Source organism: Sphaeramia orbicularis, chromosome 7 (assembly GCF_902148855.1).
Source record: "Sphaeramia orbicularis chromosome 7, fSphaOr1.1, whole genome shotgun sequence".
NCBI classification, from domain to species: domain Eukaryota; kingdom Metazoa; phylum Chordata; class Actinopteri; order Kurtiformes; family Apogonidae; genus Sphaeramia; species Sphaeramia orbicularis.
Window position 1 is genome coordinate 31,357,611 of NC_043963.1, and position 20,097 is coordinate 31,377,707.

A 20,097-nucleotide genomic window follows, 5' to 3' on the forward strand; every position below is an offset into this window, starting at 1 on the left:
AATATTTGTAGATCTGGCTCTGAAAGAGTCAGTGCCTCCCCAGCCATGAACCCCACTGCATGTCACTGCCCATCAGCTGGTATTGGAATCGAACCGAGGACCTTCTTGCTGTGAGGCACGAGTGCTATCCACTGCACCACCCAATTAGTAAGCTTATGCAAGTGATTCACATATCTCTAGTGCTAAGTCTACTTAAAAACATTAAATAAAACTACAAACCCAACATGGAGTTACCATCTTTGAAAGTCAAAGCCGTTCACTTTTCACTGTGTAAAGTTTCAGTAGATTGCCCTCTTCATATTTATTTGCATGTCAACCAACACCAAAACCAACACTTTTCACCCAGAAAATAACAACCTTCGGTGGTACATAGACACAAATCATCGAATAAAAAGAACCCAACAATACACAATTAAATTCCATTATATATATCATTAATACACTAATCATATATGGTAGTTTATGTAACTCATACTATGTTCATGGACATACTTCCACATAGTATACCTGGGTACTCATTATTTACCTTGTCATTACATGCTGTTGTAAATGCTTCTCTGCTGCTGTATCAGGAAGGTAGCCAAAAATAATCAGCTACTGCAGTACTCCGTCTTAACCAAGTCTGTTATTATCTTCACAGGGGAACAGCTTTCTGATTGCAAGGTACCAAAATGTGAAAAGCTAAAAAATGCATTACACCTTCCTGGCATGAAATCACAGACAAGAAGACAGCACTAGCTCTACTTCATCTTTAAATAAAAAGAGAGTGATCTCTTTATGCTGAGTCCCCAGGGATGATTCTGATTGCAGAGAATCCAGGTATGCTCGAGCATTTTTCTTTTGAGTTATGGTAGGATGCTCTGTTGGTCTGTCTGTCCCTCCCTTCCTTTCTTTCTTTCTTTCTTTCTTTCTTAAAAAACCCTGTCATCTCTTCTCTGTCAGTCTGTCTCATTCACTCTCTGTTTTTGGTGTTTTGTTGTCTAGACCTGTCAAACTAAAACATTAAAGTCACCTCTCCTCTCCTCTCCTCTCCTCTCCTCTCCTCTCCTCTCCTCTCCTCTCCTCTCCTCTCCTCTCCTCTCCTCTCCTCTCCTCTCCTCTATAATAACCCATCTAAATACTGGTCTCAATCAAACAACAGGTCAGAAGAACAGCATTAGTCAACACTGTCATTTATCTGCTCTGCCGTAATGGAAACAAATTAGCTCTGCTTGTTCATCATGTTAACTGTCAGACTTTTAATGTGAAAACCTCTTAAACCAGTATGCATGTCATTCGCTTTCCCATCCTGAGTACAACTGAATACTTCAAAGGAGTGAGCCAAAGCCTGGAGTATCATCATGTGAAAAGCCAACTATGCTGCACAGTGCTGCAGTATAGTTAATGCATCTACAGTATTCATTTCGCTTTGGTATTTGTCTGTAAAGCTCCACCATATAAGTCATCACTCTCAGCCTCAAGGTGACCCTATTACCGCTCATAAGGCAAGGAGTGGAAGGGGTCCTTTCTTTGGCACAGCAATTAGGCTAATGAGTCATTTTCACAATGATTGACCCACAATGCAAACATGTCATGTTTTCAATGCATTAGTATTCAATACATAAAATCCGCCATCTTTTTCTCCTTTGTATAATGTCTCAGTGTGTGCCCCAGACTAATTACTGGACTGTGCTTATTCAAAGCTCTGTTGTCCCACTAAGCTCAGTGGATCAATGAGATTCCATTTGAGCATCTGTTGCCCAAAACAACTCTGGTTGGCCACTCCTAAAGGAAGGCCCTAATAGCAATTTACTGATGTCCTTTCGCAAGGACGCTTCCTATTGTTTCAGAATAATACACACTCAGTAATCAAAGCAAAATAAATCATTAATCCGCTCAGGACCCCATCTATGAAAGAAGTCAGGCTTTGTGCATGTAGAATGCTTTCAACTAAAAGATGGCAATTGAGCCTAGCATGTGTGTATAATGGTGAAAAATGAAATCTGTGTCCTATTTTGCATTTCTTCCTATCTACTATATTGTTTTGTTCATTATAATGAGCTAAAATTAAACTCACAATGCAGCTCAACCCATATGAATGATGTATCTCTACTTCTTTGTGTGTGTAGGTGTGTATTTGTAGGTGATGCATGAAAGCATATCAATAAACCTGTCGTTTCTTATCTCCCCCCTTTGTTCCTTTCTTGCTTTTTTTCAATCAGTGAACCATAAATGGAAAATGCAGTTATTTGCTGGGTTGTTTCATTTTGAGCTTTGGTGTATTTTGATGCAGACAGCTTTGCCTGCACACATCTAACTCCTCCGTCCTGCATCTATATTTATTATCACACAGTGGACATCTGTTGTGACAGATAGGTCACATAGTCCAGTGGCACTGCCTGCCATGCTGTGTCATATGCACTGAATAAACAGATTAAATCGAGCCATGCAACCATGCAAACTAGCATACACATGAATGGATAAACATGCAAGAACATGTATATTACTATATGCGTGCATGAAATATATTCAGTATCATTCTCAAATCCAGCCAGGAATAATTGAGCTTTTTATAATGCATTTAAATTTACCAATTATTTCCCTTTTCACACATCAGTGTAGCGCTCTAGTCACAAATTAAAGCATTATTCACAAAATTAGGAATATTGTTTTGTGACTGCCCCTCATCCAAAACGCAATTTTGTCCAAATGAAGTGATTAGTCTTTGTTTCATTTAAAAATGAACTAAGCTTTTAAATGATTGTCTTTCAGCTTTGCTCACATAGACAAATCAGACTAATTGTGCTCTCTTATAAAAGGGAATGTATTTCTCATCTTCAGTATAATCAAAATGTAAGAATGGGCAATCTGTATTAATGCTTATTCACGTTTTAACCTCTTGCAGTGAATACAAAAATAGGTATACTTTCTTTCCATGATCTTGCTCATATTTAAAGATCTTTTAACTCAGAGCAGTGTCTTTTAGGAACTTGATGTCATGTCACTAACCTGTCTATAATGCAGAACAAATAGGTCGTATTTTAGCATCTTCATTCTGCTCACTGTTTCTGGCTTACAGCTGCATTTACAGGAGCCGATGCCAAATGTTTTATGGCAGCACATCAAAGGGAATAATTATAGTATGATCTTTGGCGAGACCACTGTTACTCAGCCAGCTCTCACCCAAAGACCCCCAACAGATATAAGCTATCTCCTGCAGCCACAACTTCAGTTTGTGTGTGTCTCTGTGTGGTGCAGGATGCTACAATCCTACTGAAAGTGTTTTCATTTGGAGAAAAATATCTTTTATATTTAGTTTTTTTTTTTTTTTTTGCCAAACACAAAGTTTTGGCAGCCTGATAAGTTTAACATTTTGGTAACAGCCCATGCATTGTTGCAGCAAAAATAAAGGAATTAATTCTTATAAGCAAGGGAGTGAGTCAACATTTGTGTTTGTAAACAGCTTTTTGTTAAGTGTGTGTTACTAGTATTATGGATTTTTTTTTTTTTTTTTTTTTTTTTTTAATCACAGATGGGGCCAACCTGAATTGTTCTGTCACCAGTCAGTACTACAGTATAATGAGCAGACCTGAATATATCTATGCAGCCATGGCTTTGTTGTTAATGTGTTATATATAGCAGCACATCATGTTTCTGGTAATAAAATCATTGAGGAATTTAAATGATCATTAAACTAACCACAGGAAACTAAAAGAGGCAGTGCAATAGCCAGATGATATCAAGGCTTGAGTTGTATTTCACGTTTTAAATGATCCTTAGCTGTGTGAGCTATATATCTTCTAATGTGTCTGACAGTCCATTTTCATCATAACATCTTCTCCCAGGAGTGAAATAATGTCTGCCCCCCAGGCGATGTAAATGAAGAAAAATGTAAAGGCCTGACCCAGCTCAGATGTGGATGGGTGAAGTTAAACGTGATTGAAACTAATTGACGAATGGCCTCACTTCATCTCACGGGATGAAGCCCAGAAATGTCACATTAGAATGTAATTACTTTTTCTGCCGCCTCCTGTTTCATGTTTGAATATAGACTGTCTAAAATGAGTATGTTTTACTTTCACTGTTAGATATTCAGTGTGGCACACTAACGCGTCTGTTGGAGTTACACCTAAAACTGCTTTAAATCTATGGCTCCATTAACTCTACACATCGAAATAACCCCTCGAGTAGAAATAGACTAAGGCCCACTTTAGGAGACTATTATAAAACTCTCAGAGAGCTCACAGTATGCCTCAGTTAGCATGCAATAAAGTGGTTTTCCTTTCAAGAGCATGATCATTTTTCTATAAAGACACATGTAAATGCTCTTTGAAATCACAACAGGTCATTAAAACTCATCAATATGGGGAACCTTCAGTGCATGATTGTGTCTTAAATTAAAATCTGTTGTTTCAGCTATGGTGGACACATGTTGATTTATACCAAAGATTGATTCTTACATAGGGAGGAAATTATATGCCTCATAATATGCGCAAAGGGGCATTAAACTTATTAATAAAGTGAATGTAATTACAAAGCATAAATAGACTTAAGTAGTATAAGAGTTATTGCAAGATCTATGAAGCCCTTTGTGACCTCTAATATGCAAAAGCACTGCATATATGCCGTCAAGCCTCTTTAGGAATACACAGGGACTCAATAACAGACCCTACAGTCCTGTTTTAACTTCAATTATACTCTTTAATTGCAGTGCTAATATTAACTCTCAAACTGTGGCGCCCTCGTGTGGCTTCCTTGAAAACTGTAACCAACACTAAATATAATAAATGTATAAAAATATTAAAACGCCTGTTGCAGCAGTCCGGTTATTAAATGCAGGTTTAGATTTAAGTATGATTTATCCTACTCATTATTAAAACGAAATAAATATGTATGAAGAGATATGACAGTACCTACTTCGGCCTGTAGGGGCGCTGTGACGCAAAACGGCGGATAATCATTGAATTACCTGCTGGTCGTTGGCTGTCAAAACCGGAAGTGAGACTGTTGTTCATCCGGTAGCGAACCTCGTAGTTCGAGCAACGATGGCCAGCGCTGCGGCAAAACAGGCACCTAAAGCGGCAAGCAAAGCCTCTACGGGGGGCGCCGGAGCCTCCGGGGCTAGTGGTGGACCCCCGATAATGCCCCTCGCCTCTCCGCTAATGGGGAAAAAGAAGAAGCCGTTCCTGGGGATGCCGGCCCCGCTCGGCTACGTCCCTGGTCTCGGCAGAGGGTAAGCTAACTAGCTAAACTACCCGCCATCTGCTAATGCTACTTATCAACACAAGCTAAATACTCAGTGCTGGTCATATGAAGTCGCTAACAACTCAGAGTGTAGTATTTTTTTTTTTCTTTGTTCAAGCTAAAGTGAACACATTTTATCCAGGTTCATGTTCATAGGTCTTTTAACTCTTACATGCATAGTGGTCACTACAGTGGACAGCTATTACGGGTTTTGTTGTTTTAGTTGCATATCATCTAACACGGTGAATACTTATGCACCATCTCACACACTGCAAATCATACCATTACTGTAACTCGATAAACCTGATCTGCAGTAACATGTTTTGAGTGTATATTCAATTGCTAAATGTTATTAGACTGTAATTAACTTGTCTTTAACACAACTTTTTTTTTTTTTTTTTTTGGGGGGGGGGGGGATACATTATCTCCGTGACGTGAGTAATAAGTAGTATTAGAATATGATAAAATGTGTGAGAAAATATTAGATTAGCTGCATTAAAAATATTTTTATTTCATAGTTTTCACACAGTTTATCACTTTCTGATATTGCGTTTTAAATACACGTTTCTTTGCTTCAAAAATTAAACACATGGCATCCAGCTGAGTGGACATTCCTGTAACTCCATGAAGAATTGGTTCATTAAAAGCAAGTCTATCGCATTGTTTTGTTTTGTTTTTGTCATGCCTAAAGAGGAACAAAACCACTCAGGAAAAAAAATCTTGACACTGGTTCTCATAATTCATGCATGAAAGGGCTAATAAATTCATTGCTACTCAACTCTTGCAGTGTTTTCGACTCTGCTGCACATTTTATCGGTCTACACGTGATAAATGTGTAACTTTTCTTCAATCTCTCCTTATTAGAGCTACTGGTTTCACCACACGATCTGATATCGGTCCTGCCCGTGATGCTAACGACCCAGTGGATGACCGACATGCCCCTCCAGGAAAGAGGACAGTCGGGGATCAAATGAAAAAGAACCAGGACGATGACGATGAAGATCTGAATGACACCAACTATGATGAGGTAGCTGTAATTTGACTGTCTTTCTGTGTTAATAGTTATGTTATTGGACCCACTGGGCAGTAAACATATCACATGTTTCCCCTCCTGTAGTTTAATGGATATGCTGGCAGCTTGTTCTCCAGTGGGCCATATGAGAAAGATGATGAAGAAGCAGATGCAATATATGCAGCACTGGACAAGAGGATGGATGAAAGACGCAAAGAGAGGAGGTGAAGAGAAAAACTGGGAATACTTATTGCTTTTCTGCATTTAGCTGTCGTGATACTGATCGCTGTTTTCTGTGTTTACAGAGAACTGAGAGAGAAAGAAGAGATTGAGAAATACCGTATGGAGCGACCGAAAATCCAGCAGCAGTTTTCAGATTTGAAGGTACAAAATTTTACATGTTGTACACCTTTCTTTTGTGTTTCCTGCTGTCAGCTGTGTAATTTCCCCATGGTGGGATGAATAAAAGATTATCTTACCTTATCTTACAAATATGGACATCAGTTTCATCATGTAGTTACACACCCTCCTTTACTCATTTTTACTCCATGCAGCTGTCTGGAAATTGTATGATTATTTAAAAAAAAAACTTGTTGACACAGGAAAATAATATTGACTCCCACAAGAACTGATATGTTGATGATAATAATGTTAAGTTATCAGTGACCAGCTCATTAATTCACTGTAGGTCCATTCATTAATTAACTCTGAAATGGTCAGAGCGTAATCTGATCCGTCCGTCATAGATTCATAATGGGAGGATTTATAGATCTGGAGGCTCCAAGAAAACTACCTTACAGTCAAAATGCAGACAGTCCTGCACTCAGTTTTATAGTAAAATGATTAGGGAAAGATATATTCCATACCACTATCATTTATTGATCTGTTAAAAGTAGTAGTATTCATACATTTTTAACAATACCCATCTATAATTGTATCTGCTGTTTTATGGTAAGAGTTGAATGCTTCTAATATTGCTGATGATGTAATCTCATTCACATCTCCTAGTCCTATTAAATCTTTTATCCATGACATTGCAGAGGAAATTGGCAGAGGTGTCAGAGGAGGAGTGGTTGAGCATCCCTGAGGTGGGAGATGCCAGGAACAAACGCCAGAGGAACCCCCGCTACGAGAAGCTTACCCCAGTCCCAGACAGCTTCTTCTCCAAACACCTGCAGACTGGAGAAAACCACACAACTGTTGACCCTCTGCAGGGGGTTAGTACACATGCACAGACACATACTGTAGATTCCCAGTTAATAAATAAACATGATGTAATTACAGCCTGACCAGGCAGGGAAAAATTAAATCTAATGGAGAAAAATAACACAGTTTCATAAGTCAAATCAAGACTTGCTGTTGAAGTGTCAGTGTTAAAACATTAGTTGTAGTAACAAATAAAGCAAATGTAGTACTTGAAGATAAGATAAGACTTTCAAAAAAAAAAAAAAAAAAAACAGAACCACTTGAGAAGTTACACTTCTGTGAATGGTATTATCAAGTGGTCAAACACTATCAGTTCTGCACGTTATGTACTGTTGCGTATTCATAGTTTTGCATAAGTAAATATCAGACTGAATACATGTAGCTGCAAATACTCATAGACTCCAGTTCATTTATCAAGTCACACAGGTAACTACTATCAGTAGCAACTACAGGGTGTCCCATAAGTCTCCATACATAGGAAAAATAAACGTTTCTTGACATAAACCATTTTTATTTATATAATATGCTCTATATGACTGCCATTTTGTCAGGAACACATTTCAATGCGTGTCCTCCACTGATGAAGAACTATAAAGAAGAAATATAAAGAAATACATGTTAGAACCATATATGTATGGAATGTATTATGTCTCCTATGTATGGAGACTTATGGGACACCCTGTATTACTTTAGACATCTATAGTGGTTGTGTTTCAAAGTAAACAAAGGATCCTCCCAGGCTTTATGTACATAAAACCATGCCATCAAATTTCATCAGAGGTCTGTTCTAATGGCAAGGACCATTCCAAGTCCTTCCTTTGGAGAATTTTGTGGATCTTCTGTGATCCTCAGTAATGTTTGTGTACTCACAGTTCTTTGCACAAGGCTATAAAAATGCTGTTAAATTAATAATAGCTGAATACAACGGCAAATAAATCCTCGATGAAGAAGATTAAAGTCACTTCAGAAGAGCAAAACACTTTTAAATATAATTAGGTGATCTTATTAATTAAAGCTCATTTGTATTATAAGAGCAATTCACTGTTATTTATTTATAAATAAATAAATTGAACATACCGAAGGAAGTAAGAATACACTGAATAGACTAAATTATCATCAAAGAAAGTAATATAATTAGCAACGCTTTAAAATGATCAGCATAAAGAAATTTCTTTCATGTTGAAACTCAAGGGATGGATGTAATATTGTCTTTGTTATTGCCGTTGTAAATATATTCAATAATTTTCTGTTAAATCCACCTGTCATGTGTGTCAGTGCATTCATGAGACACTGAATTTTGGGGGAAGGGGCCTTTTCTGCTCTTGCTAGACTGAGAACATTCATGTCTGTTTAAGGGGTGTATTGATCAGAAGAGACTCTTGCCTATGAAGTAAGTGACTACCATGAAAGGATCCTTCACTTTGAGAAACAGCCAATAACACGCATGGTATAAATACAGGCTGCACCAGCAGGAGTCAGGTTACCTTGCTTTTAACATGTTTTAACCAGCAAGTCAATTTGACATTAGGGGAGGCATGGCCTATTCACCCATAAGTTTATCCCTGTCATTTACAGTGTCTGCGTTTAATGATATTAAACTGAACACACCAAGAATTCACTAAACTGAATTATTTAGTTGTGCTGTAGAAGGAAACCAGTGCACCTTCACAGTTTTGACAGATCTTTCTTTTTATTTACCGCGGTGAGAAAAGTGTCATATTTGTTTAAACAAATGCTTCAGCAAATACCATAATATTCATTTTCTTGTTGTTTATTTTCTTTGCCAGCTGGGGGGTCTGAACACACCTTATCCAGGAAGCATGACTCCCGGCCTGATGACGCCTGGAACAGGAGAGCTGGACATGAGGAAAATCGGACAGGCTAGGAACACACTCATGGACATGAGGCTCAGCCAGGTAAAACTAAACGCATGCATTAGCTGCTTGCTCTATCACCTTTGCCTCGTTTTGTCATTGGTAATAAATGTGTAAACAGCTATATGGTAAAACTCTTATAATGGGTCTTGAATGCAGATTTTCATCTTGATACAACGGATTTATCGATTCCATCTTTTCTGTCTTTTCCACCTATCTGTTTTCAGGTGTCTGACTCAGTGAGTGGACAGACAGTGGTGGATCCCAAGGGTTATCTGACCGATCTCAATTCCATGATCCCAACACATGGAGGAGACATCAGGTAGAAATTGAATGAAGTTTTCTGTTGTGAGTCTGTGAAATAAATTGTTGTGTCTAATAGTGTGTCTGTTGCTTTGTGTGTATAGTGATATTAAGAAAGCTCGGCTATTGCTGAAATCGGTGAGGGAGACTAATCCCCATCACCCACCTGCCTGGATAGCCTCCGCCAGACTGGAGGAAGTAACGGGGAAACTACAGGTGGCCCGAAACCTAATCATGAAAGGCACTGAGATGTGTCCCAAGGTAAAGATGATAGACACACATTTAAATGATTCATCGATTATAGGATGGGGGAACGACAGGTGAAAAACTGCTAAACTGAAGGGTATATTTATTGGCAACAGACACTATAAGAAAGCTGTGTGATGGAATGATTGTTCCTTGGCATGAACAAACCAAAAATGGTTCCTTCTTGGCTCATAAACAGAACCATTCCTTATCCTTTAATAATGCATTGCAACTGTGATAGTCAGCTGTTTGGCCTGACAGTGACATGAATTATTCTTCATGACAACAGTGTAAACATGTAAAACAAAGCAGCATGCTATTAGCCACCTCTGAGACCGAATGTCATTATAGCCAAACAATTAACTGCACACACCACTCATACACACTCTCATACAGTTTTCTGTGAAAGTGGACAGAATAAGTGTAGCATATTTTGAATTTTTTATGATTAAACATTCTTTTTTTATTTATCTACTACTTTCCTCAGTATGTGAGCTTTAGCATATTTATGGAAAATCCAGTGCTCCACACAGAAATCAGTACTCTTTAGCTGTTATCAAGAATGTGGGCTAGCAAAACTGTTCTATGTTTAGTAATGGAATTGGCTCCAGTACTGATCAGTGCCCAACATAGACACAAAAATGCACAAATCTTACAAACTGCAACTTGACGACAAAAGGAACAATTATGTGTTAAAAGTCTCAGTAAAATGGATTGATTGAACCCCCTCTCCTGGTTGTTAAATTTTTCATTATTGTCTATTGATATTAGTATCTGTATAAATCATTCTATCAAGCCATAGAATACAGAAGAATTGGACAGTTGATGATGCAGACTGTTAGGAGTATTTTATCAAAACACTTTTGATAAATAACAGGAATGTTAATCTGCCTCAGCAGGTGTTTAATTAAAATGCTTTATACTGCCAGCCTAATTTGCAAATAGAGAAAATGTCCTTGGCCTCCTGCGTTTAAAAGCCTTTCTCTGTGCTCTTCAGAGTGAGGATGTGTGGCTGGAGGCAGCCAGACTGCAGCCCGGCGACACAGCCAAAGCTGTGGTGGCCCAGGCCGTCCGCCACCTACCGCAGTCTGTCCGAATCTACATCAGAGCTGCAGAGCTGGAGACAGACGTCAGAGCCAAGAAACGAGTCCTCAGAAAGGGTAAGTCTGTCAGATCATATATCACTTTAAACAAAAGAAAAACAGTGGTATCACTTGTTCTCCTGTTTGTGCATCCCTAGTAACAGATTTCTAAGAACAGTCAATCTGTGTATTGACAAAACAACATTGGTGGTTTGTTGTTATGCAGAGATCTGCGGCATGCATGAAAGACTACGTAATATTTTTTTTTGCCAAAAGGAAGACACTAATTTCTGCGGGGAAAACATTCAGAACCCGTCTCAATCTGTACCTTGTCTCATAAAAACAACCCCACAGAGCTGCTCAGTCACTACACACGCATTGCCTGAAAGATTTCATGAGGATTACATTTGGCAGCTGTAGTCTTGGAGTTGTGTCAAGGGCAAGTACCTTGTTTGAACCTTTGTGTCAATGCCCTGATGCCTGCACACCCACACACCATATTTCCCGGCAGCATACCCCACTGACAGAGATGGATGTAGAGCTTCCTCTGTGGAAGAGCTCTCTCCGCCTCTACATGTTCAATTGCCTCTGCACTACTTTACTCCAATTACATGCACAACATTTCATGCTCCTTGACGGCATTGTGTCCCACTATTAATGCAGGATCTACTCTTCAGTGTTTGTTTTTATTGCTTGTATGTTCAGTATAATCTACAGTTCTTTCATTTCCTTTTTGGCCACTGTGCATGATACGTTTCCAGATCTTTGTATTCCCAGTGTCTGACAAAATGCTATGTAGAGGAACTTAAATCTTTAACATTTGTGTAACTGCCACTTTTATAGCCCTGGAGAATGTGTCCAAGTCAGTTCGACTGTGGAAGACAGCTGTGGAGCTGGAGGAGCCAGAGGATGCCAGAATCATGCTTAGCCGAGCTGTAGAGTGTTGCCCTACGAGTGTGGAGGTAAACTTTAGGCACATGATATAATTGTTCTCCACATGTGAAACATTATATCTAGGTTAAGGCAGATAACACATATTCAGTGAAACATACTGTATAGACTTTGTTCCACATGTGTGCAGTATCTATCTATCTATCTATCTATCTATCTATCTATATATATATATATATATATATATATATAATTGTAACTTTTTTCCCCTCTAGCTGTGGCTTGCACTGGCTCGGTTAGAGACTTATGAGAACGCTCGTCGTGTCCTGAATAAAGCCCGTGAGAACATCCCCACTGATCGCCACATTTGGATCACTGCTGCCAAGTTGGAGGAGGCCAATGGCAACACTCAGATGGTGGACAAGATCATTGACAGAGCCATCACTTCCCTGAGGGCCAACGGGGTGGAGATCAACAGGGAGCAGTGGATACAGGTGTGTTGTTTGGATGATATGAGAAAGAGACAGGATGTTGGCACTGGAAAATAACTGCACTCGTAAAGATCTTAAAGTATATTCACCTCAAGGGAACGGGCATGGGTTCACACAGAATAGGCCAAGACATTAATGACAAATGCTGTATTATATAGAATGTCTTCTATACTGTGTCATCTGCACTCCACATAAATCATAAAGTATTAACTAGAATAAATGATTGGGTAAACTATCAGTTAGTGCTTTTAAACCTTGGTGCTTGAAGAGTAGATGTGTTACTCACTAGTGGTCAAAGCTACTACGAAAGTGCTGTGTTACCATCACAGAGTGCAAGCCAGCACTGTGATTAGCATTTTGTTTAGTGTAGTTCGCAACTGTTTTGCATTCAGAGGCCCTAATATTTGACATAAGTTTCCCCCATGAGTCATCTAGCTTCTGCTTCTAGTGAAGTGTATGGTTATTGTTGGTGGGAAGGTTTCTAAAGAACCTTCGACAGTATTCTTATAATAACACCAACAACAGATGAACCTCAAAGAGTGACTGGCAACAGTTGAAGGAAATGTCTGGAGTATGACCCTGAGGGAGTCCTTCTCTTTTCCCACTGAACTCACATCTCACAAAAGACAATTCATCCATAAACATTTTCAGTTGTCTTGTCCACCAGGATGCAGAAGAGTGTGATAAGGCAGGGAGTGTGGCTACCTGCCAGGCTGTGATAAGGGCTGTCATAGGGATCGGCATTGAGGAGGAAGACCGCAAACACACCTGGATGGAAGACGCAGACAGTGTAAGTATTTGGGATTTACAGTGACCTTTAATGGTTGAATATGCCAGACTTGCATTGCTGCTGTTAGCTGGTGTTGCACCATGATGTCACTGTCGAGGAGAGATAAGAGACACCAAAGAACTCAAGAGCAGGAGTAGGGATTGTCACAGAAAACCCAACTTGACTCCTCTACAGTGAAAACATTGAATAGGCAAATAACATGGATGTAGGCAACTGAGAGCATAGTAAGGGAGTTGGTTAACATGAACAAACACAATCTCCACATCAAATTTCACATAAATATGGATTGAGTGACTGAAATGCATGTGTTCTGTTTCAGTGTGTGGCTCATGGAGCATTGGAGTGTGCCAGGGCCATCTATGCCCATGCTCTACAGGTGTTCCCCAGTAAAAAAAGTGTTTGGCTCAGAGCTGCCTACTTTGAGAAAAACCACGGCACCAGGTGAGCAGATTACAGCCTACTAACCACTTCAGATTTATCATATAATTAATATCTGTCCTTTAAATGAACTTTATTCACTTTTATGTCCAGAGTTCATTTTTATCCATTCATCCATACTTATTTCCTGACCCTGTGTGTCTCTGCTCTTAGGGAGTCTCTGGAGGCTCTGCTCCAGAGGGCTGTGGCTCACTGTCCCAAGGCGGAGGTCCTGTGGCTGATGGGGGCTAAGTCCAAATGGCTGGCTGAGGATGTGCCTGCAGCCAGAAGTATCCTGGCTTTAGCCTTCCAGGTGACTGTGACTGTGATGGCAGCTTGAACTCCTGTGGTCTCTGTTTTTTCCTCTTTTACCACACATTCAACTGGAGACCTACCCTTATATTTTGTTCTATTTTCTATTCTGTCTATTTTATCTAGGCTAACCCTAACAGTGAAGAGATCTGGCTTGCTGCTGTCAAGTTGGAGTCGGAAAATAACGAGTATGAGCGAGCCCGTCGCCTACTGGCCAAAGCCCGCAGCAGTGCCCCCACAGCTAGAGTGAGTGTGATGCTGCTTTATTTAAAAAAAAAATAGCTGTTTTTCTTATCAGAAGCTTTTATCTGGTTGTATATAATCAGCTGGCATGAATCACTTGTTGCATAATAAATTCATTTCTGATAGATCTAGATAGATTTTGAAGGAGGCAAGTTATTGTGTCAAATATTAGATTTTTCTCCAAAGAATAATGGAAACACTATATATTTCACAGTTAAGCTTAAATTTGCTCAAAGTATGGTTGTTTGTGTACCTGACCTTAACTGACCTTTGACCCAGACCCTCTGTGTTATTATATTTACCTTTCATTTTGTTTTCAAGTGAAAATTGTGTGAATTGACCTATAGGTGAATTGGTTAGATTGGCTAATCTTGTCCCCTTAAAGTCAGTTTAGTGTAATGTTAAGTTAAACTTTGTGAAGAAGCTTCTACAGACGTGCTGTCTTACTCAAGTTCAGGCTTGCCAGGTTCATTCACTTCCAAAACCAGCAACACTCAGCTTGACAGATGCTGTCAACAGTGCTCTTAAACTCTCACTTTTTTAAGTGGCCTGGCTTTGCTCTATTTCATTGTATTTGTTGACAACTATTAGAAAGCTTTCATATGGGCTGAACTGATTGAGTTGTCAGATAAGGCAGCTGTGTACCTTTAATGACGCACTTAAGTATTTAGGTTTTGCCCAATAATGTTGGCATTTTACAGTTGATTCTAAAAAAAACTGAATTGCACTCCAGGTGTTTTAGAATTAGTTTTCATTAGTGCTAATGTTGGTTTATAACCACTCCAGGGAAGTTTTGTAAAGGAAATTCATGGATCCTGCTGTGATGTGTATAAATGAACCTAAAAAGCATATGTTTGTTGATGATATTTACAGGTGTTTATGAAGTCAGTTAAGTTAGAGTGGGTGCTGGGAAACATCGAAGCTGCTCAGGAATTGTGCAGTGAGGCCCTGAAACACTATGAGGACTTCCCCAAACTTTGGATGATGAGAGGCCAGATAGAGGAGCAATGTGAAAACATGGACAAAGCCAGGGAGGCCTACAACCAAGGGGTGAGCAGCAGGTTTTCAAGTAGTTTGTATTTATTTTAATGGAAAATATGATTTCCCTAGTAAATAAAAAATGGGGATTGTCTTGTTTGTGCAGCTGAAAAAGTGTCCCCACTCAGTGGCGCTGTGGCTGCTGCTGTCTCGCCTTGAAGAAAGAGTGGGACAGCTGACAAGAGCCAGAGCGATCCTGGAGAAAGCCCGGCTCAAGAACCCCCAGAGCCCTGAGCTATGGTGAGAAAACACACAATAAAGCAAATACAAAGAGCCTTTTTGATTAAATGTGTCTCTTTGCTTGATAATCTATTTTAGTCTTTGTTTTTTCTGCCTTTATAAAACAAGTTTGGTGTGACAAATTCCGTATTCCAATGGTTTCCCTCTTTATTCCAATGGGTTTCCTCCTTGTCTCCTTGTTGATTTATTTTTGATTTATTAAGTACAGACACACACCTACATTTACTTGACTGTTAAAAAAACTCGCGGTTGAAAACAATATCATTACGTAACTCAAAATACTGGAATAAAACAAAATGCCAAAACTTTGCCAAATGTCTGATCTTCAGGTTGGAGTCTGTGAGACTAGAGTTCCGAGCTGGATTGAAAAACATTGCGAACACCCTGATGGCCAAAGCCCTGCAGGAGTGTCCCAACTCAGGTACGGTGTCTCAGATTTGCAGGGTTTTTTTAAAATGCCATCGAGTATGTTTCAATAAAAACTTACGCAACAAAACGAATTGCTCAGATGATAATGTGAGTCATGTTGGCAGTTGGTTGCAAATGGTTCTTTCAACAAACATGCAGCCTGTTGTGAAATGACTAAATGCATTCCTGTGTCATCTCAAACTCTCCATTTCAACCCACTCCCTCTTCCTTCCTTTCAGGTATTCTGTGGGCAGAGGCAGTGTTTTTGGAGGCCAGGCCCCAGAGGAAGACCAAGAGTGTGGATGCTTTGAAGAAGTGTGAACATGATCCCCACGTCTTACTCGCTGTAGCGAAGTATGACCACATCTCCTCCACTTTTATGCTGTCCTTCTCAGTGATATCTGAATTCCTCGTGTCTTACTCTTGTTTTTTTCTGTATCAGTTTGAATTCTAATTAAATATATCCCTCATCACGTATTGTAGACTTTTCTGGAGTGAGCGCAAGATCACCAAAGCCAGAGAGTGGTTCCTCAGAACGGTGAAGATCGAGCCAGACCTGGGAGACGCTTGGGCTCTGTTCTACAAGTTTGAGCTGCAACACGGAACGGAGGTAAGGATTATGAAGTTACTTAAGCTCAAAACATGCCGCTTTGTGTCACATTCATGTACATGTGCATTTTAATGCCAGTTCTGAATGAAGCCATCAGTCTGGTTCATTTCCCTTTTGATTTGTGTCATGGTAACGATAGAAAAAATTAGCGTAGAATGTCTTTATTGTCATTGTACAGGTACAACGAAATTGAAAGTGCAATTGTCTTTAGGTGCCATAAAAGTATAAATAATGTATATAAAAGAGTATAAAAACTGAAAATATAAAAGAAAAACCCTGACAGCATACATATCCAAAGAAAAAGAAGCTGCAAGTGGGTTTAGCTATCGAATGTAGGCTCATTAATGTGGAATTAGATATTATTGGCAGCTAATGTTATCAGTGAATAATTAACAACCTAAGATACTCATGTATACTGATGATTGATTTTTCTTTTGAGGCGCATGTTTGTAAGAAGTACGGTAACCTGTGCCGTATTTACTCATACATGAATGCCTTGATACTAAACATTACTGTTTTTTCTTCATGTGTGAGTCGATCGAGACACTTTGATAACATTTTGTTTCGTTGTGTAACAAACAAGTGTCTTGACTCATTGATTTTTAGTAATACTTTATTTGTAGTACAGGGGTTATTCAAAAAGAATGAACTGATTTCATGACGCATTGCTTCAGTTCTCAAGCATCACCATGGAATGAGTCAGTGACCATTTGAAAGAGGAGTTTTCTAAGTTTTGAATTGCTGCCACAGGGGCGCTGTAGTTGACCTTAAACAGCGAATAACAACGGCGATCAAACTCAGTGGATCGTGATATGCTGATACGCGTCCGGGAGGAATTCTCTTATCGCATTGATGTTGTCCGTGCTGCAGGTGGTAGCCACATTGAACACTTGTAAGACAGGAAATAAAAGTTGATTGTTAGTAGAATACTTGTGACTTGGCTGGAGTTTTCTATTGCTTTTCCTCATCAAAATATTGCGTAATGAAATCAGTTCATTCTTTTTGGATAACCCTGTATATTTGCTGCCTAACTTTCTTGTTCTTTGTCTATTAGGAGCAGCAGGAAGAGGTACGAAAGCGCTGTGAAAACGCAGAGCCTCGTCATGGAGAACTGTGGTGTGCAGAGTCCAAACATGTCCTGAACTGGCAGAAGAAGACAGGAGAGATCCTCGCACAAGTAGCCAGCAAGATCAAGAACACTTTCTGAGGAAATCTGGACTGACAACACCTGGAGGACTATGGCAGGCACCAGTGGAACAGAACAGCTATGGACATGTGCTCCAGCAAGACTCTGAAACGCATCTTTTCCATATTTCAGTCTTTTTTACGACATCAAATCTCAGCGGGTGTTAAAGAGTTTTGTTGAACATGAAGAGGAAACAAATCTCTCCATATTTTACATGAATAAATGGTAGTTAATCCAACATGTTCGGTTTTATATTTGCTTAATTAGTGCTTTCCATCCATTGTGACAATACTCTCATCAGGCACTGCAAGATAGAGTCATAATGAAAGCACAGTTTTGATTCTCTGCAAGTAAACAGATGGAATTTGGAAGCAAATATATTTGGAGGAATTTTATTTATATGTGCTGTCTGCTAGGATATGTCAAAGGTCCAGATTGATCTATTTCTGTTGTGTTAGAATGTGACGCTGTATATAAACTCTGTCAGGGAGTATGATGTGATTCTCATATTTTAGTAATGTCATCCTTGTTTTTTCCTACATAGTTTGATTGGAATGTGTTTAAAACTTGCAGGCATCCAATAAACAACTAATGTCTACTCCGCTATGACCCGTTTCTCCTGAACCACTTTTCTGAAATGATTTGTTGTGTTTAATGTCATTTCTGATTCTCAGTGTTGTATTTGTTTCTTTGTGAGGATTGTTTTCCCAGAAACCTTGTGGTGTATCAGCCCATGCAGTTCCCATGCACTGTCAGCATCTGGGTTCAATGGGATTTCTTTACATAAGTGTGCCCTTTTTGTTTTGGATAAAACTATATTTCACAGCCAGATTTTTTTTTTTTTTTTTGCATCACATAGATCCTCAAACCACCCACTGTGAAAATATATGCCGTTAAAATATCCTATTTAAGAAGATAAAACTTAAATTTCACCACTCCTCTTTGGGGTCACGTCTTTCCAACGAAACCGAAAGGATAAAAGCAAGTGATTGATTGCAGAAGTTCCCTTCGACTTGACCGGACTGGAGTTTGATGAAATCCTAAGCCCAGTGTCAGCGGTCCGTGAGGAGGAAGGAAACTGGAGCAGCAGTGACTGGTGATGTTGGAACCCACGGAGCACCAGGTCGGAAGTCTACGCGCCCCAAACGTCTCTTATCCACCAAAGGACGTGCAAAAACACTAAAAGGAAAAAAAAAACAACAAAACAATCTTTGGCTAGAATGAACAGATAGGGAGTAATTCCGTGGATCTTCCAGCTTCTGACAGCCATGGATTTGCACATCTGAGGATCCCGCAGAACATGATAAATGGTAAGCGCATGGTTTGGATGGCGCTTTAACGCACCGCATTAATGACTTAATCCCAGTTCTTTAGGTGGCATCATGATGGTTTGGTGCGTAAACAGTTGATACAGGACACAGAACATCTACCAAACATGACTCATGATCTATCACTGTCTTTCTTCTGTGATCTGCTTCTTTTTTAACCCCACTCAGTGCCTGACCGGAGCCCTACTCCGCAGTGTCCTGGTGGTTCTCCTTTTGGCTGAAACCTGGGGAAGACGCAGATGTAACTATAAAGAAATACTAGGCTCCTACAGAGCAGTCATCTTGGTCGACCTGCAGAATCTGGTTGGTAACACTGATGATATGCGCACATGTCATTTCTTTCTTTATTTGTGGTTTGATAAATTCATTTGGACGCAACTGCCGCTGAGTTAAACATGAGGGAATTCTTGAGAGTGTGGTGATAGGGTACCCTCAAGTGTTTTTTTTTTTTTTTTTGCTGCTTTATTTACTAATAAGACACCCAAGAAAGACATAAAGTTAATAAAATAAAATAGAAAATTAAATAGATTATTATAAGCTTGTGTAATGTCACAGGTGAGCTGTATTTTTTTTTAGTGGTACAAAGAACCAAGACAGGATTGTTCCACGAGATACTGATTTATCAAACTTTCTTAATTTAAAATATTAGACTGCTGCATTTTAGTGTTTTGTTTGCTTTATCTAAGGTCTGAAAACATATATTTTGTTAATTTCATTTGTAATTGGAAGGAGTATTGCCAGTAGTTTTAGTTTCTGGGATAAACAGGTTTTTTTTTTTTTTTTTTAGCACCAATCTAAAGAATAACTAGTGATGTCTTATTTAGTAATTTGTTTTCCAGTGATGTATTCTGTAACTATTTCTTTTTTTCTTGTAGAATTTAACAGGCTCATATAATACCTCAAATGTGAGAGATCCCTGTCCCTCAACAAAGGTAAATGATACTATAGAATGTAAACATTCAGCACCATGGACAGAGTAACAACACTATCAGCTATAACTTAAACATTTCAGTGTATCTGACATGTGAAAATGTCATAACTGTGTTTACGTGTTTATTTATTTTTACTTTTATAGCCACATCGTATCCTGAGCTCCATCTATGGTGTAACTCAACAGATGCGGTGTCATAGGAGCAGAAAGCAGCTGTCTGACTTGGAAAAGCCACTGGCGAGTATGGAGGAGCTCATTAACCACAA

At 39.2% G+C, this 20,097-nt stretch overlaps 1 protein-coding gene across 1 annotated transcript; it reads left to right on the forward strand.

The window, feature by feature from the left end:
* Nucleotides 1–4,986: 4,986 nt before the first annotated feature.
* prpf6 (PRP6 pre-mRNA processing factor 6 homolog (S. cerevisiae)) lies at nucleotides 4,987–18,181 on the forward strand. Its single transcript, XM_030138970.1, has 21 exons — nucleotides 4,987–5,212; nucleotides 6,088–6,250; nucleotides 6,341–6,459; nucleotides 6,541–6,619; nucleotides 7,276–7,452; nucleotides 9,229–9,357; nucleotides 9,543–9,637; nucleotides 9,723–9,879; nucleotides 10,862–11,024; nucleotides 11,790–11,908; nucleotides 12,113–12,331; nucleotides 12,996–13,118; nucleotides 13,438–13,559; nucleotides 13,710–13,848; nucleotides 13,974–14,093; nucleotides 14,964–15,140; nucleotides 15,235–15,368; nucleotides 15,698–15,789; nucleotides 16,016–16,130; nucleotides 16,260–16,386; nucleotides 17,441–18,181. Exons 1-21 carry the CDS (start codon nucleotides 5,025–5,027, stop codon nucleotides 17,591–17,593), a joined length of 2,910 nt encoding a protein of 969 aa, XP_029994830.1. The 5' UTR covers nucleotides 4,987–5,024; the 3' UTR covers nucleotides 17,594–18,181.
* The last annotated feature ends 1,916 nt before the right edge of the window (nucleotides 18,182–20,097 follow it).